Consider the following 15,778-nt stretch of genomic DNA (forward strand, 5'->3'; position numbering starts at 1 on the left):
CTGTGTTAACTGAATTAACAGGGACCGTGTTATTTTATATAGATATGTGAATAAGCATCAGGGTTGAGATGGGATGGGCTAGGGTAGGGTCAGAAAGGTTGAGATGATGGAGATAACTATCTAATATATCAACAACTTGGATAGAATAGAATAGAATAGAATAGAATAATAGAATAGAATAGAATAGAATAGAATAGAATAGAATAGAATAGAATAGAATAGAATAGAATAGAATAGAATGGAATGGAATGGAATGGAATGGAATGGAATGGAATGGAATGGAATGGAATGGAATGGAATGGAATGGAATGGAATAGAATAGAATCTTTGTTGGGAATAGAATAGAATAGAATAGAATAGAATAGAATAGAATAGAATAGAATAGAATAGAATGGAATGGAATGGAATGGAATGGAATAGAATCTTTATTGGGAAGAGAAGAGAAGAGAAGAGAAGAGAAGAGAAGAGAAGAGAAGAGAAGAGAAGAGAAGAGAAGAGAAGAGAAGAGAAGAGAAGAGAAGAGAATATTGGGAATAGAATAGAATAGAATATTGGGAATAGAATAGAATAGAATATTGGGAATAGAATAGAATAGAATAGAATAGAATAGAATAGAATAGAATAGAATAGAATAGAATAGAATAGAATAGAATAGAATAGAATAGAATAGAATAGTTATTTATTGGCCAAGTCTGATTGGAGACACACAAAATTTTTCTCTGGTGCATTAAGCTCCCAGTGTACATACAAGTAACAATGTTGCTTTTGAAGATTAATTCTGGGGGATTTTTGCACAGATTCCTAAAGTTGTTGACCTTCTTATAATTCAGCATGGCATTTATATTTTATTCATTTATTAAATTTGTATGCTGCTCCTCTCACTGACACAGTGTCAGTTTGTCAGATGATCAATTATGAATGCAATTACATACTCTTATTTACAGGTAGTCCTTGATTTACGACTCCAACTGAGCCTAAAATATTTATTAATTTATTTATAGTGGCAAATAACCTTACACTGAATTTACTAATCACAGAATAATTTGCTGCAAGAAGCTGCAGTCTCAGCCATTAAAGGGGAAAGATATGCAGTCAAGTAAAAACAAATAAAAAAAAGTTATAGGCCAGTTTTTCAGTGCCGCTGTGACTTCGATTGGTCACTAAATGAATGTTTGTTAAGTCAAGGACTATCTATAATTAATTATTATTTTTCTTTAAAAAAATGAAGCCCATTTAAAAGACACTGAATAGTAGGTTATGGTTTAACCGTGAAGATACACTCAGGATCACCCTGTACAGATGAAGCTGCCTGTAATTGCTTACGTATGTTAAAACAGAATTTCCTATTTTCCTATTTTTTCCCCAAAATGAAAACATTCTAATGCAAAAAGTAAACCATGCAAGAATGTTCTCTTTGTGTTTCACAATCTAAGTCAGACGGATCAAACTCGTGATGTTGCCAAGCTTTTCCCCCATTGCCGGCAGAGGGGTGGGTGCGGTTTCCTCGTGACGTGTCCAGCCTACGGACCGGCAGTTTGACACCCCTGATCTAAGTCATTCTGCTGCCTTTCTTCCGGATCACATTATATTTAACGGATAGACAGGTATTTTTTTCTCTCCCCCCCATTTTAACACATCTTGTAATCCCTTACATTCAGGTGGAGTGGGGCAAATGAATGGAGCTGAGCATTTACTGGCTGGATGCTCTTCCTGGCACCTATGGGAAGCTCACAGCAGATGAGAGATATATCTGCCGCTCCCTAGAACTGAACTCTCAGCCTCTTGATTGCGGGGATGAAAGTTGCACCTCTAGGCCACCAAGCCGTCTAACGGATACCTTGTTGAAATAAAGAGAGGATCCAGATGAGATCACACCGCAACCTTGTTCTGGTTTTACAATCTCCCCGCCAATGACTTCCTGCCATTCTGTTTCCAAAATGTTCGGATTCTCAAAATCAGATATTATAGTTGAAGGTAGATTATTTTCAGGGTGACACTCAGTACCTTGATATCCAGAGTCACATCTGCAGAGAACAAACGCATTGTACGCATGTGAGGGTGTTGATACGGCATGAACAAATGAACATCCAAATGACATTGGACGGGAACACGTATAACCTATTTACATATACAAGGGCGATTCATTTGGGTATCCATGACAGACACTCGCAGATACAGAACTTTTATTACACACATTAGAAAACTACAACACGACATGACTTTTTGACCTAAGCGCCATTCAAATTGAGGCCCTCGTTGTAACGTTTTACAAGGTTTGAAATTCCTTAGTTAGTTGTCGCTCGGTGCCAAATCTGGGCTATCGGGGATGTGTGTCATCGAAAACATCCCAACGGAACTGCTTCAAAAATTCTTGGGTGCGTCTAGCGGAGTGCAGGCGAGCATTGTCGTGAACCAACACCACATCGGAAGTCAGCTGGCCCTGACGCTTGTTATGGTTGGCTCGTTTGAGTTTTCGTAATGTTTCACAGTTGATGGTCGAATCACGCTCCACGAACTTCACTCGCCATACTCCTCTGGCATCTTCACATTGGGCGGGATTTTCTATGGCACCCTTTCCAGTGTGGTGCTGGTTCATGACAATGCTCGCCCGCACACTGCTAGACCAGGGGTGTCAAACTGCCAGCCCACAGGCCAGATGCATCATGCCAAAACCACCCCCACCCCAGCCCCAGCAATGGAAAAAAAAGTCGTGATACGTCAAGACACGTCATGTGACGTTGCGAGTTTGACACCCCTGTGCTAGATGCACCCAAGAACTGAAGGCACCCGGCAGTCAAGAGATGTAGCCTGCAGTACCGCAATCTAACCACTGCGCCACCACGGCTCACAAGCAAAGTCGATGGGGAATCCAGATTCACTTTACAACTGTGTTACTGACTTAACAACTGCAGTGATTCTCTTAACGGCTGTGGCAAGAAAAGTCGTAAAATGGAGTGAAACTCACTTAACAACGGTCTCAGTTAGCAACAGGAAGTTTGGCCTCAACTGTGGATGGAAAGCGAGGACTACCCATAATTTCAAAGTCTTTTTCTCTACCAGCAAACATACCTGCAAATGCCATGATCGCACCAGCCGTGCCCGTTGCACATATGAGGGCATTGCTGTCCTATATAAATGTTGTCTAATGCCCACTCATCTTGAGCTGTGTAATAGCACTGACTCCACCGGAAACGGGTTGCACCGGACCTTGAGGGAAGAATCAGCATTGTGTGTTCACTAAAAGCACGCACAAATCCACGAGACAAAAGAGAATCTTTCTGTTCACAATGAGAAAACTGATATTCAGCTTAGATTACAGGAATAGGCAACCTTGGCTCTTTTATGACTCGTGGACTTCAACTCCCAGAATTCCTGAGCCAAGCTGGCTCAGCTTGGAAACCTCTCCCTTTCCCCTCAGCGTGGCTGGCTCAGGAATTCTGGGAGTTGAAGTCCACGAGTCATAAAAGAGCCAAGGTTGCCTACCCCTGGCTTAGAATAACCCCAAAATAAAAGATAAACTTAAATTGTAGATTAAAGCAATGGAAAGAATTAGTTACATGTGGCTATGTAGTTCAATGGCATTGCAAACTGAAGACTCCATCTTCGCAACATTGTCTCGACTCTAAATTAATTAACTGACTCTAAATTTATTAATTAATTAATATTTACACTGGTGTACCAAACGCCTTCCACTGTATACTTAAGAATAAATTCTGAAAGCCTATAATAAACGTTACTACAATCAATGTACTGTATTAAGGTGTTTGCCTTTATTATTGTTTTATACTTTCCTGAACATTTTTTAAAGTCAGCCAGACCCTAGTTTTGTCAGTTGTGTTTCATTACTAATAAACAAACAAACACATTTTGACAAACAGGAATTTGAATAGCATTTTGGTAATGTACAAGCTTCGGTGAGAAAAACCTTACAAGATTTTCTTGTATTGTCACTCAAATACTTCAGAAATGAACATTAAACATTAAAGCCATTGTTTTTGCCATTCTTTAGGCAGTCATACAAAATGGACACCTTAGACGTTAAGGAAACGAATCCAGGAAAATAAGCTTGAATTCTCAGAAACTCTCAATGACCGTCACTTGCAAATCACGTTGCTTCAGTGGCTTCCTACAGCTGAATTATTCTAGACCATTGTTATTGTGCCGTGCTTTAAAACTGAAAAACAAAATAAACTTTGATCCTTTGAATGGAATTTTCCTACAGTTGAATTATTCTTGTTGTTGCTAGTTGTGAAGTTGTGTCCGACCCATCGTGCCCCTATGGACAACGTTCCTCCAGGCCTTCCTGTCCTCTACCATCTTCAGGAGTCCCTTTAAGCTCACACCTACTGCTTCAGTGACTCCATCCAGCCACCTCCTTCTCTGTCGTCCCCTTCTTCTCTTGCCCTCAACCTTTCCCAGCATTAGGCTCTTCTCCAGTGAGTCCTTCCTTCTCATTAGGTGGCCAAAGGATTTGAATTTCCACCTCAGGATCTGGCCTTCTAAAGAGCAGTCAGGGTTGATCTCCTCTAGGATTGACCGGTTTGATCGCCTTGCAGTCCAAGGGACTCGCAGGAGTCTTCTCCAGCACCAGAGTTCAAAGACCTCAATTCTTTGGCGCTCAGCCTTTTTTATGGTCCAACTTTCACAGCCATACATTGCAACTGGGAAGACCATGGCCTTGACTATACGCACTTTTGTTGGCAGGGTGACGTCTCTGCTTTTTAGTGTGCTGTCTAGATTTGCCATGGCTTTCCTCCCCAGGAGCAAGCGTCTTTTAATTTCTTGGCTGCAGTCCCCGCCTGCGGTGATCTTGGAACCCAGGAACATAAAATCTGCCACTACCTCTATTTCTTCCCCATCTATTTGCCAGGAATTGAGAGGGCCCGGATGCCATGATCTTGGTTTTCTTAATGTTAAGTTTCAATCTTAATGTTAAGTTTCAATGAATTATTCTAGACCATCGTTATTGCCCCATCCTTTAAAACTGAAAAACAAAATAAACTTTGTTCCTTTGGATGACATTTTCCAATTTTCAACTCCTGTTTCTCGGGAGGAAATGTTGAAAACATCCTTGTATTCTTATGTTAATGCTTAGGGCTAGTTGTCTAGATTTAATATTCCTGGAGCAAGGAGTGTGTCACAGAGTAGCTCATGATGGCTATACTGTAGATGACTAATTTTAGTCTACCTAGAATCACATTGGTTATTCCTCTCTATAAGACTCCCTGACTACATACACCTAGACTCAGCAGTTCAGAAGCATTTGTAACTGTCAGTGATCCGAAGATAATGCATCATTCATTCTTCTCTATAGAGGTTTTACAATAGTTTTACAACAGTATCTTCAAAAATCCACAGGACAAACAAAGCTCATCGTCGAACAAGCTGAATTCACATCACTGATGCTAAAAGAGAATAACCAACAAATTCTTAATCCTTGGAAACCCAGCGACAAACATGCTCTTGTTCTCATATCAAATGCAGTTTGGTTTTCAAGTGGAAGTGCTTTATGTTGTTCTAATTGTACCGTTTCTCAGCTTGATCTGCTGTTTGTTTTTTATTTAAACAAATAAAAAAAGACAATAACGTATTTTTTTAAAAAAAACCCCGTAACTGCAGATATTTTACAAAATGTGTTGATTCGGGTTTTTTTTTTTTAAAAAAAATTCTGTTTACGTCTTCTCAAGTGAAAATGTCACGAATCTGTTCTACAACTTCTGTGTACAAAGTTTCCGGTGCAGCCGGCAAGTACAGGTAGTCCTGGACTTGCAAGGGTTCACTTACTGACCGTTCAAAGTTACAACGGCGCTTTGAGAAAAAGGGACTTATAAACTTCTTCGGAGCCGAAGAAGCTTCTTGGATGAGAAGCGACAGGTCTTCAACGAAAAATGGGGCAAAACTCACTGAACAAATGTCTCATAGAAATTTTGGGGTCAATTCTGGTCGTTAAGTCGAGGACTACCTGTATTAAAGGTAGACCAATAGCTTATTTCATTTCACATTCAATCCAGTCAATGTCAGAATCCTATTTTCCCCATGCATTTTGTTCCTACGCAGCCTTAAATCATTCCAATTTTTAAATACAACAAATGCTTTCCTCTTGAAGCAAAGCACAAGCGATGTTTTCTCAATGAATTTAGAGTAAATGCTACCTTTTTAAAACGCTATTAAGGAGGCCAAAGGACCAAGAACCAATCAAATTATGTTTTCTGCCTTCTGAGTTAACTGTTAATTACATTAATCCAATTATCTGGCCTCTCAGTCGTTAGGTGTTGATTTGTTTATGAAGGCAGCAACTGGCAGCTGTTTGCATCTCATTAAGCCAGTTCTTATGTTAATGCCTTCCATAAAAATGAAATTAATTTCCATCAGCATTAGAAACATATAAGTCATGTACAATAAAGTCCAGAAAACGGACGCCTCTGGCTCATACCTCTAGTACAAGTTACTCGTGCCGTATATTTACTAATCTGGCAGATCCCGGTAATAAAAAAGACAATCAAAAATCTGATGTCCTGCAGGTAAATCTATTGCTGAGAAACTAACAAGGTATTTGTGGCAATTTGTGTCAAGGACAATTCGTGCATATCTGAACTGTTGGGGTGCAGGGGAAGGAGGATGGAGAAATATTTGGATCCCAAATGCTTCAGTCCTCCAGGTCATGGTTGCCCCCCCCCCCGAAGGTGCTTTTTCAACAGGCAACTGGACTTCCTTTGTTTTTCCTTGAAGATGTTTCACTTCTCATCCAAGAAGCTTCCCCGGTTCTGACTGAAGGGTGGAGGACGGAAGGATTTATATTCTTTGCAGTCATCTGATCATTTGCACTCTTTTGGAGAGTCACCGGTGCCACTTGGGCATTTATCTGTGCCCTCGGGGTCACTTGAATCGTGCGAATAAGTGTGGGATCTTCCATCCTCCACCATTCCTTCAGAACTGAAGAAGCTTCTTCAAGGAAACGTCTTCAAGGAAAAACAAAGGAGGTCCAGTTGCCTCTTGAAAAAATATGCACCTTCGGGATTTGGATCCCATCTGAATTTGAAGCACATGCATTAGTTAAAGATGGGATCTCCCTCAACGTGCAAAGCTCTTTCAAGGTCACAAAATCCATTCACATTTCTTTTGCGAATTCATTCAGCCCTCGACAAAACAAACGGAAAAGGGAAAAGGCCCAGATGAATTTAAATTCTGACCCCCGTCAATGTCTGGCTGAAGTGGCTATGAGTGAGAAGACCCTCAACGCTTCCCGAAGTTTTGGTTTATCTGCCAAAATTATTCATTTTTTTTCCCATCCTGGGCATTCTTCATAAAACATTGGCATCATTAAAAAAAATAACAGAAGAAAAATAACAGGGGATAGATGCATTCAAATGACTGTATCGAGAAAAAAGTAATTTTTTAAGGTTCAAAATAATATGTTTACCAGGTAAAATGCATTGGGGAACATGTCAATATCTCTATGTATGCACAAAAAGCTAAATAATTACAGTATTACCAGGTTTTCTGAGGTAAAAGTACTGTGATTCTTCTCCACTTTGTATATTCACTGGAGTGATAGATACTTGCTGGAGTAAATTCTTGACAACTGGGCATACTTGGAAGGCATTCCTTAAAGAATCATACAAACACAAATATATGAAAATTAATATGAAGGTATTATAATAGGCTACAGTGTTGTTTAATTCCCTGACACAATCGCGTGATGTTTCTGCACAAATAAAGTATTCGAAAAGGCATCGGAACAACATTGTTTTGTGCAAGGATTGCTCACCGGTATTATTTAGATACATTTTTATATTTCAGATACAAGGATTTCAGATACAAGGGCAAACCTGTTTCTTATTTATGGAAATGTAAAAAAATTGAAATTATTGAAAAATGTGCAGGGAAAATGATATACATGGTGACTAATTAAATAAACAATAGTAACAAGATAATTTGGGGACTATGGTGTCTCTAAGCCATCAACAAAACTTACTTGTTCAAAAATATAGACATTGTAATGTGCCTTTTTTGAAGACAATAATAAGAGTTAGCACTAAATAAGAAATGTACAGCTCTGCTTTGTTTATAACCAAAGATTCTCTTCAACCAGAAGCTTGATATCTACACATAATTATGATTTAGCTTTACATTTGAGCTAAACCTATAGGCAGTGGTGGGATTTAGCTGGTTCACTCCACTTCGGCAGAACCGGTAGCTAACTGTTTTTGCCCAGGCCCAGAACGGACCTCTGGAGGTGGCATCCATGCAGAGAACCAGTTGTTCACATTATTTGAATCCCACCACTGCCTATAAGTGTATGTTGACTTCTGGCTAAATCACTTTCTACAGTTGTCACAATTCCCCCATTAATTTCTATTTCTGACTTAAAATGGATTTATGTAACATTGCTTATGCAGCTTTTTCTATTATTCCACTATTGCATGATAGATAGATAGATAGATAGATAGATAGATAGATAGATAGATAGTCATAGGGATGATCTGTGCACGGTCACTCATGCGCTCGTGTCCTCTCGTCTGGACTACTGCAACGCTCTCTACATGGGGCTGCCCTTGAGGACCACTCGGAAGCTCCAACTGGTACAGAATGCAGCCGCGAGAGTGGTGTTGGGAGTCTCCCGATACTCCCACGTTACACCTCTGCTCCGTGAGCTGCATTGGTTGCCAGTTGTCTTCCGGGTGAGATTCAAGGTACTGGTAACGGTATTCAAAGCACTCCATGGCATGGGGCCGGAGTACCTCAGGGAACATCTGCTGCCGGCATCAAGCTCCCTGCGCCCTGTGCGTTCCCACAGAGAGGGCCTCCTCAGGGTGCCACCGATCAGAGAATGTCGATTGGTGGCCCCCAGGGGGAGATCCTTCTCTGTGGGCGCTCCGGAGCTGTGGAATCAGCTACCGGTAGAGCTCCGGATGGCGCCCGATCTTCGCTCCTTCCGCCGCGATCTCAAGACATTTTTGTTTGTACAAGCCGGCCTAGCCTGAGGGGGAGTGTTGGGGTTGTTTTATTTTTTGTTTTTTAATTTTTCTGGGGGTTTTTAGCGTTGTATCATATTGTTTTTAACTAGGGCAATTGTTTAATCTGTTTTTAATGTTTGTATCGGTTATTTTATTCTGCCCTGTGAACCGCCCTGAGTCCTCAGGGAGAAGGGCGGTATATAAATGTTATTAAATTAAATTAAATTAAAATAGAGATGATAGATTTTAGATAGATAGTCAGAGATAAATGACAGAGATGATATAGATTTTAGATAGATAGATAGATAGATATAGTCAGAGATAAATATATAGATTTTAGATAGATATAGATAGTCCGAGATAATTGATAATGATAGATAGATTTTAGATATAGATAGATAGATAGATAGATAGTCAAACAGAGATAAATGATAGAGATGATATAGATTTTAGATAGATAAATAGATAGATAGATATGAATAGATAGACAGACAGACAGACAGACAGACAGACAGACAGACAGACAGATGATAGAGACTTACCTCTTGAACTAGATGCCAAGTAAGGCCATGATTAGTGGAATACTCCAGTTTCACCTGATTGTCCATGTGGGGGGTGTATTGTTGGCCACAGCCCATCACCAAGTTGAACTGAATCATATATGATGCTCCAATTTGCATAGATTGCGTTTCTACATAGCGCATACTAGAAGCTAACTTGGAATCTCCTGTAAAACTGAAAAAGAGTAGGAGAGAAGTAACTATTCATTTTTGGAGTAGCTTCACAAACGCCTGGCACAACATAGGAGAACAAACCCATCAGGACAAGAGTCAGCCATTCATCTGCATTTGAATGACCAAGGCCGCTCTTTCCAAGACAGCAAAGTCCAACCCTTACATTATGGGTCTACAAACCATTATAAGCTTCCCAATAAGCTTATTGGAGGAAGACGGGTTGAAGATTAAACACAACTGAATTATTGTGCATAATAACCTACGGGATTAAAAAAGAATTTACGGAGAATAGTTACAAGGTTTGGGTTTTTTTTAACAAAATACTATATTAAATAAACAAATATTCCCGATGAGGAATATTTGTTTGCTTAATATGGTTTATTGGTTTAATATTGCTTATTTGTTTAAAGTCTCTGTCTAGTAATCAAATCGACCCAACATCTAAGCATAATATATATGTAAAAAAAAGAAAAAAAAAGTCATCAGGTTAGCCCACACACCACACCGATCTTCAAATCTCTCTGTTGACCATCTGTTAATTGTGTTTAACACGTAGAAAGTCCACAAACGGCTTCCAGTCTCTTTGCAGAGTTGTCGGATTTTTAATACATCTTTAATACATCTGATGAAACATATGCTTGGAACGAATCCGAAGGCCTTCAGAAGGCAGGAAAGAAGCGATCAAAAGCTCTTCCGGAAATAATGAAACCGAGAGGAGGTTTGGTTTATTAACATTCTTTGGGGAGCAAGTTTGTACTTGTGCATTTAATTAAACGATGTGCATGTTCAGAAATTGTCAGCTTCCATGGGTGTTCTCAAAGTAATCGCTTCATCTGCAAACGGAACACTAATTGCTCCACTTGGGAACGATAGCAGAACGAGTGCCAGCCCATAATTGTAAGTGGTGAGGCACAAGAAGAAGACTTTTACATTTATCATGCTTTGCCATCTAAACTATAGATGGCAAACTATATGGGTACAAATGAACTGGGCCAGTCCAAACCAGCACACTAAAAGATCATCATCATCATCATCATCATCATCATCATCATCATCAAAATAATAATAAAGTTGGAAGGGACCCTGGAGGTCATCTAGTCCAACCCCCTGCCCATGCAGGAAATCCTAGACCATTTCAGACAAATGGCTGTCTAGCCTCTTCTTAAAAATTTCCAGTGTTGGAGCATTCACAGCTTCTGGAGGCAGGTGGTTCCACACTGGTTAATTGTTCTAACTGTCAGGAAGTTTCTCCTTAGTTCTAGGTTGCTTCTCTCCTTGGTTAGTTTCCATCCGTTGCCTCTTGTCCTGCCTTCAGGAGCTTTGGAGAATAGCTTGACTCCCTCTTCTTTGGGGCAGCCCCTGAGATATTGGGAGACCGCTCTCATGTCACCCCTGGTCCTTCTCTTCATTAAACAGAAGCCATGTTATTGCAATAAACGCAATCTTTTTACCAAAATATCTGTGTTTTTCGTGTCATATCCGAAAGGTTTGCAGATCGCTTTATGGCAGGGGTGTCAAACTCAATTTCATTGAGGGCCGCATCAGCATTGCGGTTGCCCTCAGGGGGCCGGGTGGGTGTGGCCAGGGTGGGCGTGGCCTACTGGGTGGGCGTGGCTAGAGTGCGTATGGCCTACTGGGTAGGCGTGGCCAGCTCTACATCGTTCGCATCAAGGGTGCCTATGGGGGCCTGGGCAGGAGTGGGACAGATCTGAGGGTCTCTGGCAGAAGGAGGGTCTCTGGGCCAGGGCCAAGGCAGTGGGGTCCGTTCCCTCACTGTTTCCAGGATGGCTTCGCGGGCCGCATGAAACCACTTCGCGGGCCGGATCCGGCCCCCAGGCCTTGTGTTTGACATGTCTGCTTTATGGGTTTCAATGGGCGTAGGAAAGGGTATGAAACAAATTCCAATTTTAGTTCTGGAAAGATTTGTAATTCCCTGGACTAAATTGGTTGCAATGAGAAAGACCTCTTTGTTCCACATCCAAGGAGAAAGGTCATTATTTGAGGACACAGGACTGTTTAAGAGAAAAGGTCGTTAGGTCCAGGGTAGGAGGGAAACATGAAAAAGAGAGTAACTCCAATGCATTTTCCTAGTTAAGCTGGAGAATGTCTATGGCAGGCTTCGTAGAATAACAGATGTGGAAGGGACCTTGGAGGTCTTCTAGTCCAACCCCCTGCTCAATCAGGAAACCCTATTTTAGACAAATGGCAGTCCAATCTCTTCTTAAAAGACTCAACTGATGGAGCCCCCACGATTTCTGGTGGCAAATCGTTCCACTGGTTAATTGTTCTCACCGTCAGGAAATTCCTCCTTAGTTCTAGGTTGCTTCTCTCCTTGATTAGTTTCCATCCGTTGCTTCTGGTCCGGCCTTCAGGCGCTTTCAAAACTCTGTTATGATCCCCATCTAGATAACTCCAGAAATTTAAATAATTTTGTTTCCTGAGTTTGTTTGCCCATGATACTATGATAGGTTATATTTGTAATGTGTTTTTTTAAAAAAAATCAGTTGAATTAAAAATTCAAAAGCAAATACACGTAGCACCATGCAGATGGTGCTAAAGGTTTGCGTGATCTTGTTTTTAATTGGTTACTAGCATTTTTACATAAAACAAGAAGAGGAACTAAAAGAGAGGAATGTTACACAGGGGTACGTGCTTTTGATACAGTCACATGCAAACTATATATGTACTATATATGTAGCTGATGAGGTTTTGTACGTAATATTAAAAGTTATTCAGGGAACTGCACCTATTTATGATCAGAGCAGCAATTATACTGAGATAGTATCAAGTAAAGTGAATTAAACCATAGGAAATGTTGAATGTGATACAGTCAAACTGTACGATTTTATGTATCGTATGAACTGTGGTGGCGCAGTGGTTAGAATGCAGTACTGCAGGCTACTTCTGCTGACTGACAGCTGCCAGCAGTTCGATCCTGACCAGGCTCAAGGTTGACTCAGCCTTCCATCCTTGCAAGGTCGGTAAAATGAGGACCCAGATTGTTGGGAGCAACATGCTGACTCTGTAGTATTATAAACAATGTCCTCAAACAGCTGAAGAGAAAGAAAATCTCATGAATAAGAAAATGGATCCAAACTTTACCAAAGAATAGTGTTAAAACAACGGAAGCTGAAAAGAGATTTTGGTGGACCCATTTCAGGTGTATAACGAAAGACCTACCATATGGAACCGTCTTCCGGTTGAGCTCCGGATGGCGCCCGACCTGCGCTCTTTCCGGCGCGATCTAAAGACGTATCTCTTCGAACAAGCTGGCCTGGCCTGATGGGATGGGGTTGGGTTTTTATTACTTTTAATGTGTTTTAACCTATTGTAAGAGTTGTGGGCATTTTGTTTAATCTCTTTTAATTTTTGTATTTTGTCTTTTAACATGTACTGCCCTGTTCACCACCCTGAGTCCTTCGGGAGAAGGGCGGTATACAAATAAAATTAATAAATAATAAATAATAATATAATTATTTACAGAAGGATTATTATTTTTTTGCCCCCTCCCTGAAAACGCAGCTCAGGATGGTGTGGTGTAAAATGATTTATAGCATATTGACTACCGTTCTTCTAATGAAAAAGCAATTTTCAGAGAGTTCCCAGGAGTAGACTCTCTGTGCTCCGCTAGCATACGCTCACGGGAGTTAGAAAATGAGAAGCAAATGGATCCACAGCTGGGAGAAACCAACAATAATTAATTTAAGTACCGGGTATTTGCTCAGACCTGATCTAAGTTAAAACAAATCCCGGGAGAAGCGGAAGGTCAGTGAAGGCAGTGGTTTACATTTGGCAAAGCTTCCAAAATCTACATGCATGGTTTTTTTTTTTCTGGCCAGTTCAACATCAGGGAGAAAAACAACCATCAGGAAAAACTAAAGAATAAATTAGTCTTGAAATTTGTGTCATTTTTTTTCTACAGGCTAAAAAAAAGAAAGAAAGAAAATAACCTGGATCTTGCTAACTTGTTAAAAAAAAATTCCTGAAAAGCAAAACTATACTTTACATATCAATAGAAGATAATATCTGTAGCTCTGGGTTGGACTGGGGAGTCCTTGATGCTCTCTGAGTTTGGATGTTTGCTTGCAGATGTTTTGTTGGTAGTTCCGTGACCTGGGGTGTTGCTCACACTGCTTGATTGTGGGTCTCGCGTTAATTCTGGTGTTAAACTATCCAACACTAAACAACCGACCAATCAAGGACAGGACAAGAAGAAAGCAACACTCCCGTCAATGGCGACAGAGGAAGCCATTTGTATATAAACGGAGAGTAAACCCCACTCCCTTCTAGCACTGATGACGTTACCTAGTTGGGTCACAAAATGTCTGCAAGAAAACCACCAAGCTCAGAGAGCACCAAGGACCCCACAGTCCTCTTCCTCCTCCTCCTCCTCCTCCTTCTAGCACTGATGATGTTACCTAGTTGGGTCATGAAACGTCTGCAAGAAAACCACCCAGTTCCTCCTCCTCCTCCTCCTCCTCCTTCTAGCACTGATGATGTTACCTAGTTGGGTCATGAAACGTCTGCAAGAAAACCACCCAGCTCAGAGAGCACCAGGGACCCCATAGCCCTTGTCCTTATCCTCCCCCTTCTTCTAGCACTGATGATGTTACCTAGTTGGGTCATGAAACGCCTGCAAGAAAACCACCCTCCTCCTCCTCCTCCTCCTCCTCCTCCTCCTTCTAGCACTGATGATGTTCCCTAGTTGGGTCACGAAATGTCTGCAAGAAAACCACCCTCCTCCTCCTCCTCCTCCTCCTCCTCCTCCTCCTCCTCCTCCTCCTAGCACTGATGATGTTCCCTAGTTGGGTCACGAAATGTCTGCAAGAAAACCACCCAGCTCAGAGAGCACGAGTCTACATCTTTTGCCCATCTAACCAGCCAAGATGGTGGCATTAAAAGGTTTTGACCTCTTTGATGCAAACGTTTCAAGTCTGGCCACCTTATTTCTTTTTAATGAGCAGCGAGTACTTCCACTGTTCCGATTAAAGGAGTTAACGCTGTTTCAACTGCCTCATTATTACCCCCAGAACACATTCTCTTGACGTTTTCACAGCCAAGTCAATTCCTTTTGGTTTGAGAGATGAGGCAAAAAAAAATCAAACCACCAAGCTGATCAAAATGTACTTGTTAATGAAAGACCAAGAATGCTAGTTCTTCGGCCTTTGGGTTAATTGTACATCTTTCCTCTGTAATCATTGTGACTGCAGCTTCTTGCAGCAAGTTACTCTGTAACTGGCAAATTCAGTGTAGGCTTATTACTAATCCTGGTTCTTTAATAACTGAACCCTCTTTCAACTGCACCTTGGCAAATGCTGGCAATTCATGAAAAATAAGTTTTCAGTCTATTTGCCCTAAAAAGCATCACTATAGAAACTAGTAAAATACAACAGCCATATACAAATTCTTTATCTAGTAAAACTTCAAAGGTTATTGAAAAACAGGACAATGTAATCAAGCGAATCTGTTCTACTGGGTAGGAGAAGGACGGGCAGAACAAAGGGGCGGAGTTAAAAGAGGGATTAGCCTAACATCGGATGTTTTTTGCATTGACAACAGATGGAAATGTAGCCATCTTTTTCCCTTTCGCTTTTAGAGTCAGATGATGCTGGGAGGGAGGGATGTGAATGAGAGTCCAGCTAGACATAGCAACACTAAACTTAGCATGAGAATCAAGGTTACTGAGCCCAGAGCTGATAAAAAATTGGCGGGCTGGAGAGCTGGAGAGGAAGCCCGTGCTTCAAGCTAATTGGGGAACATGATTTATGACCGTTAATTGGAGGAGGGAACTGTGCTTTGATACTAGGTGCCCAGGGGAGGGGAATTCAGTTTTTGGCTTCGATTATGTAAGTGCCGATATTCTGCCACTCAAATAAAAGATCCTTTAAGGTAAACAATGCCTCGAAGTTCTTTTGAAGAGTTTCATCTGTCGGAACCATGACACCTGGTTGTTAAGTGAATCTGGCTTCCCCACTGACCTTGCTTCTCAGAACGGTGGAAAAGAGGATCACAGGACATTGAGACACAGCAACATTCGTAAATATGAACCGGCTGTCACACATCTGAATGTAAATCACAGGACCATTG

General features: G+C 41.0%; 1 protein-coding gene across 1 annotated transcript in view; it reads right to left on the reverse strand.

Moving 5' to 3' along the window:
* Positions 1-15,778, reverse strand: part of RELN (reelin) — a gene marked incomplete at its 5' end in the record, with an annotated part of 292,461 nt that overhangs the window by 105,006 nt on the left and 171,677 nt on the right. The window contains 4 exons of the mRNA XM_083366535.1: positions 1,838-2,024; positions 3,070-3,207; positions 7,493-7,605; positions 9,500-9,692. Of these exons, the coding sequence (XP_083222661.1) occupies positions 1,838-2,024; positions 3,070-3,207; positions 7,493-7,605; positions 9,500-9,692 (631 nt within the window). The remainder of the gene's footprint in view (positions 1-1,837; positions 2,025-3,069; positions 3,208-7,492; positions 7,606-9,499; positions 9,693-15,778) is intronic.

This window comes from Vipera ursinii (assembly GCF_947247035.1).
Source record: "Vipera ursinii genome assembly, chromosome: 6".
NCBI lineage: Eukaryota > Metazoa > Chordata > Lepidosauria > Squamata > Viperidae > Vipera > Vipera ursinii.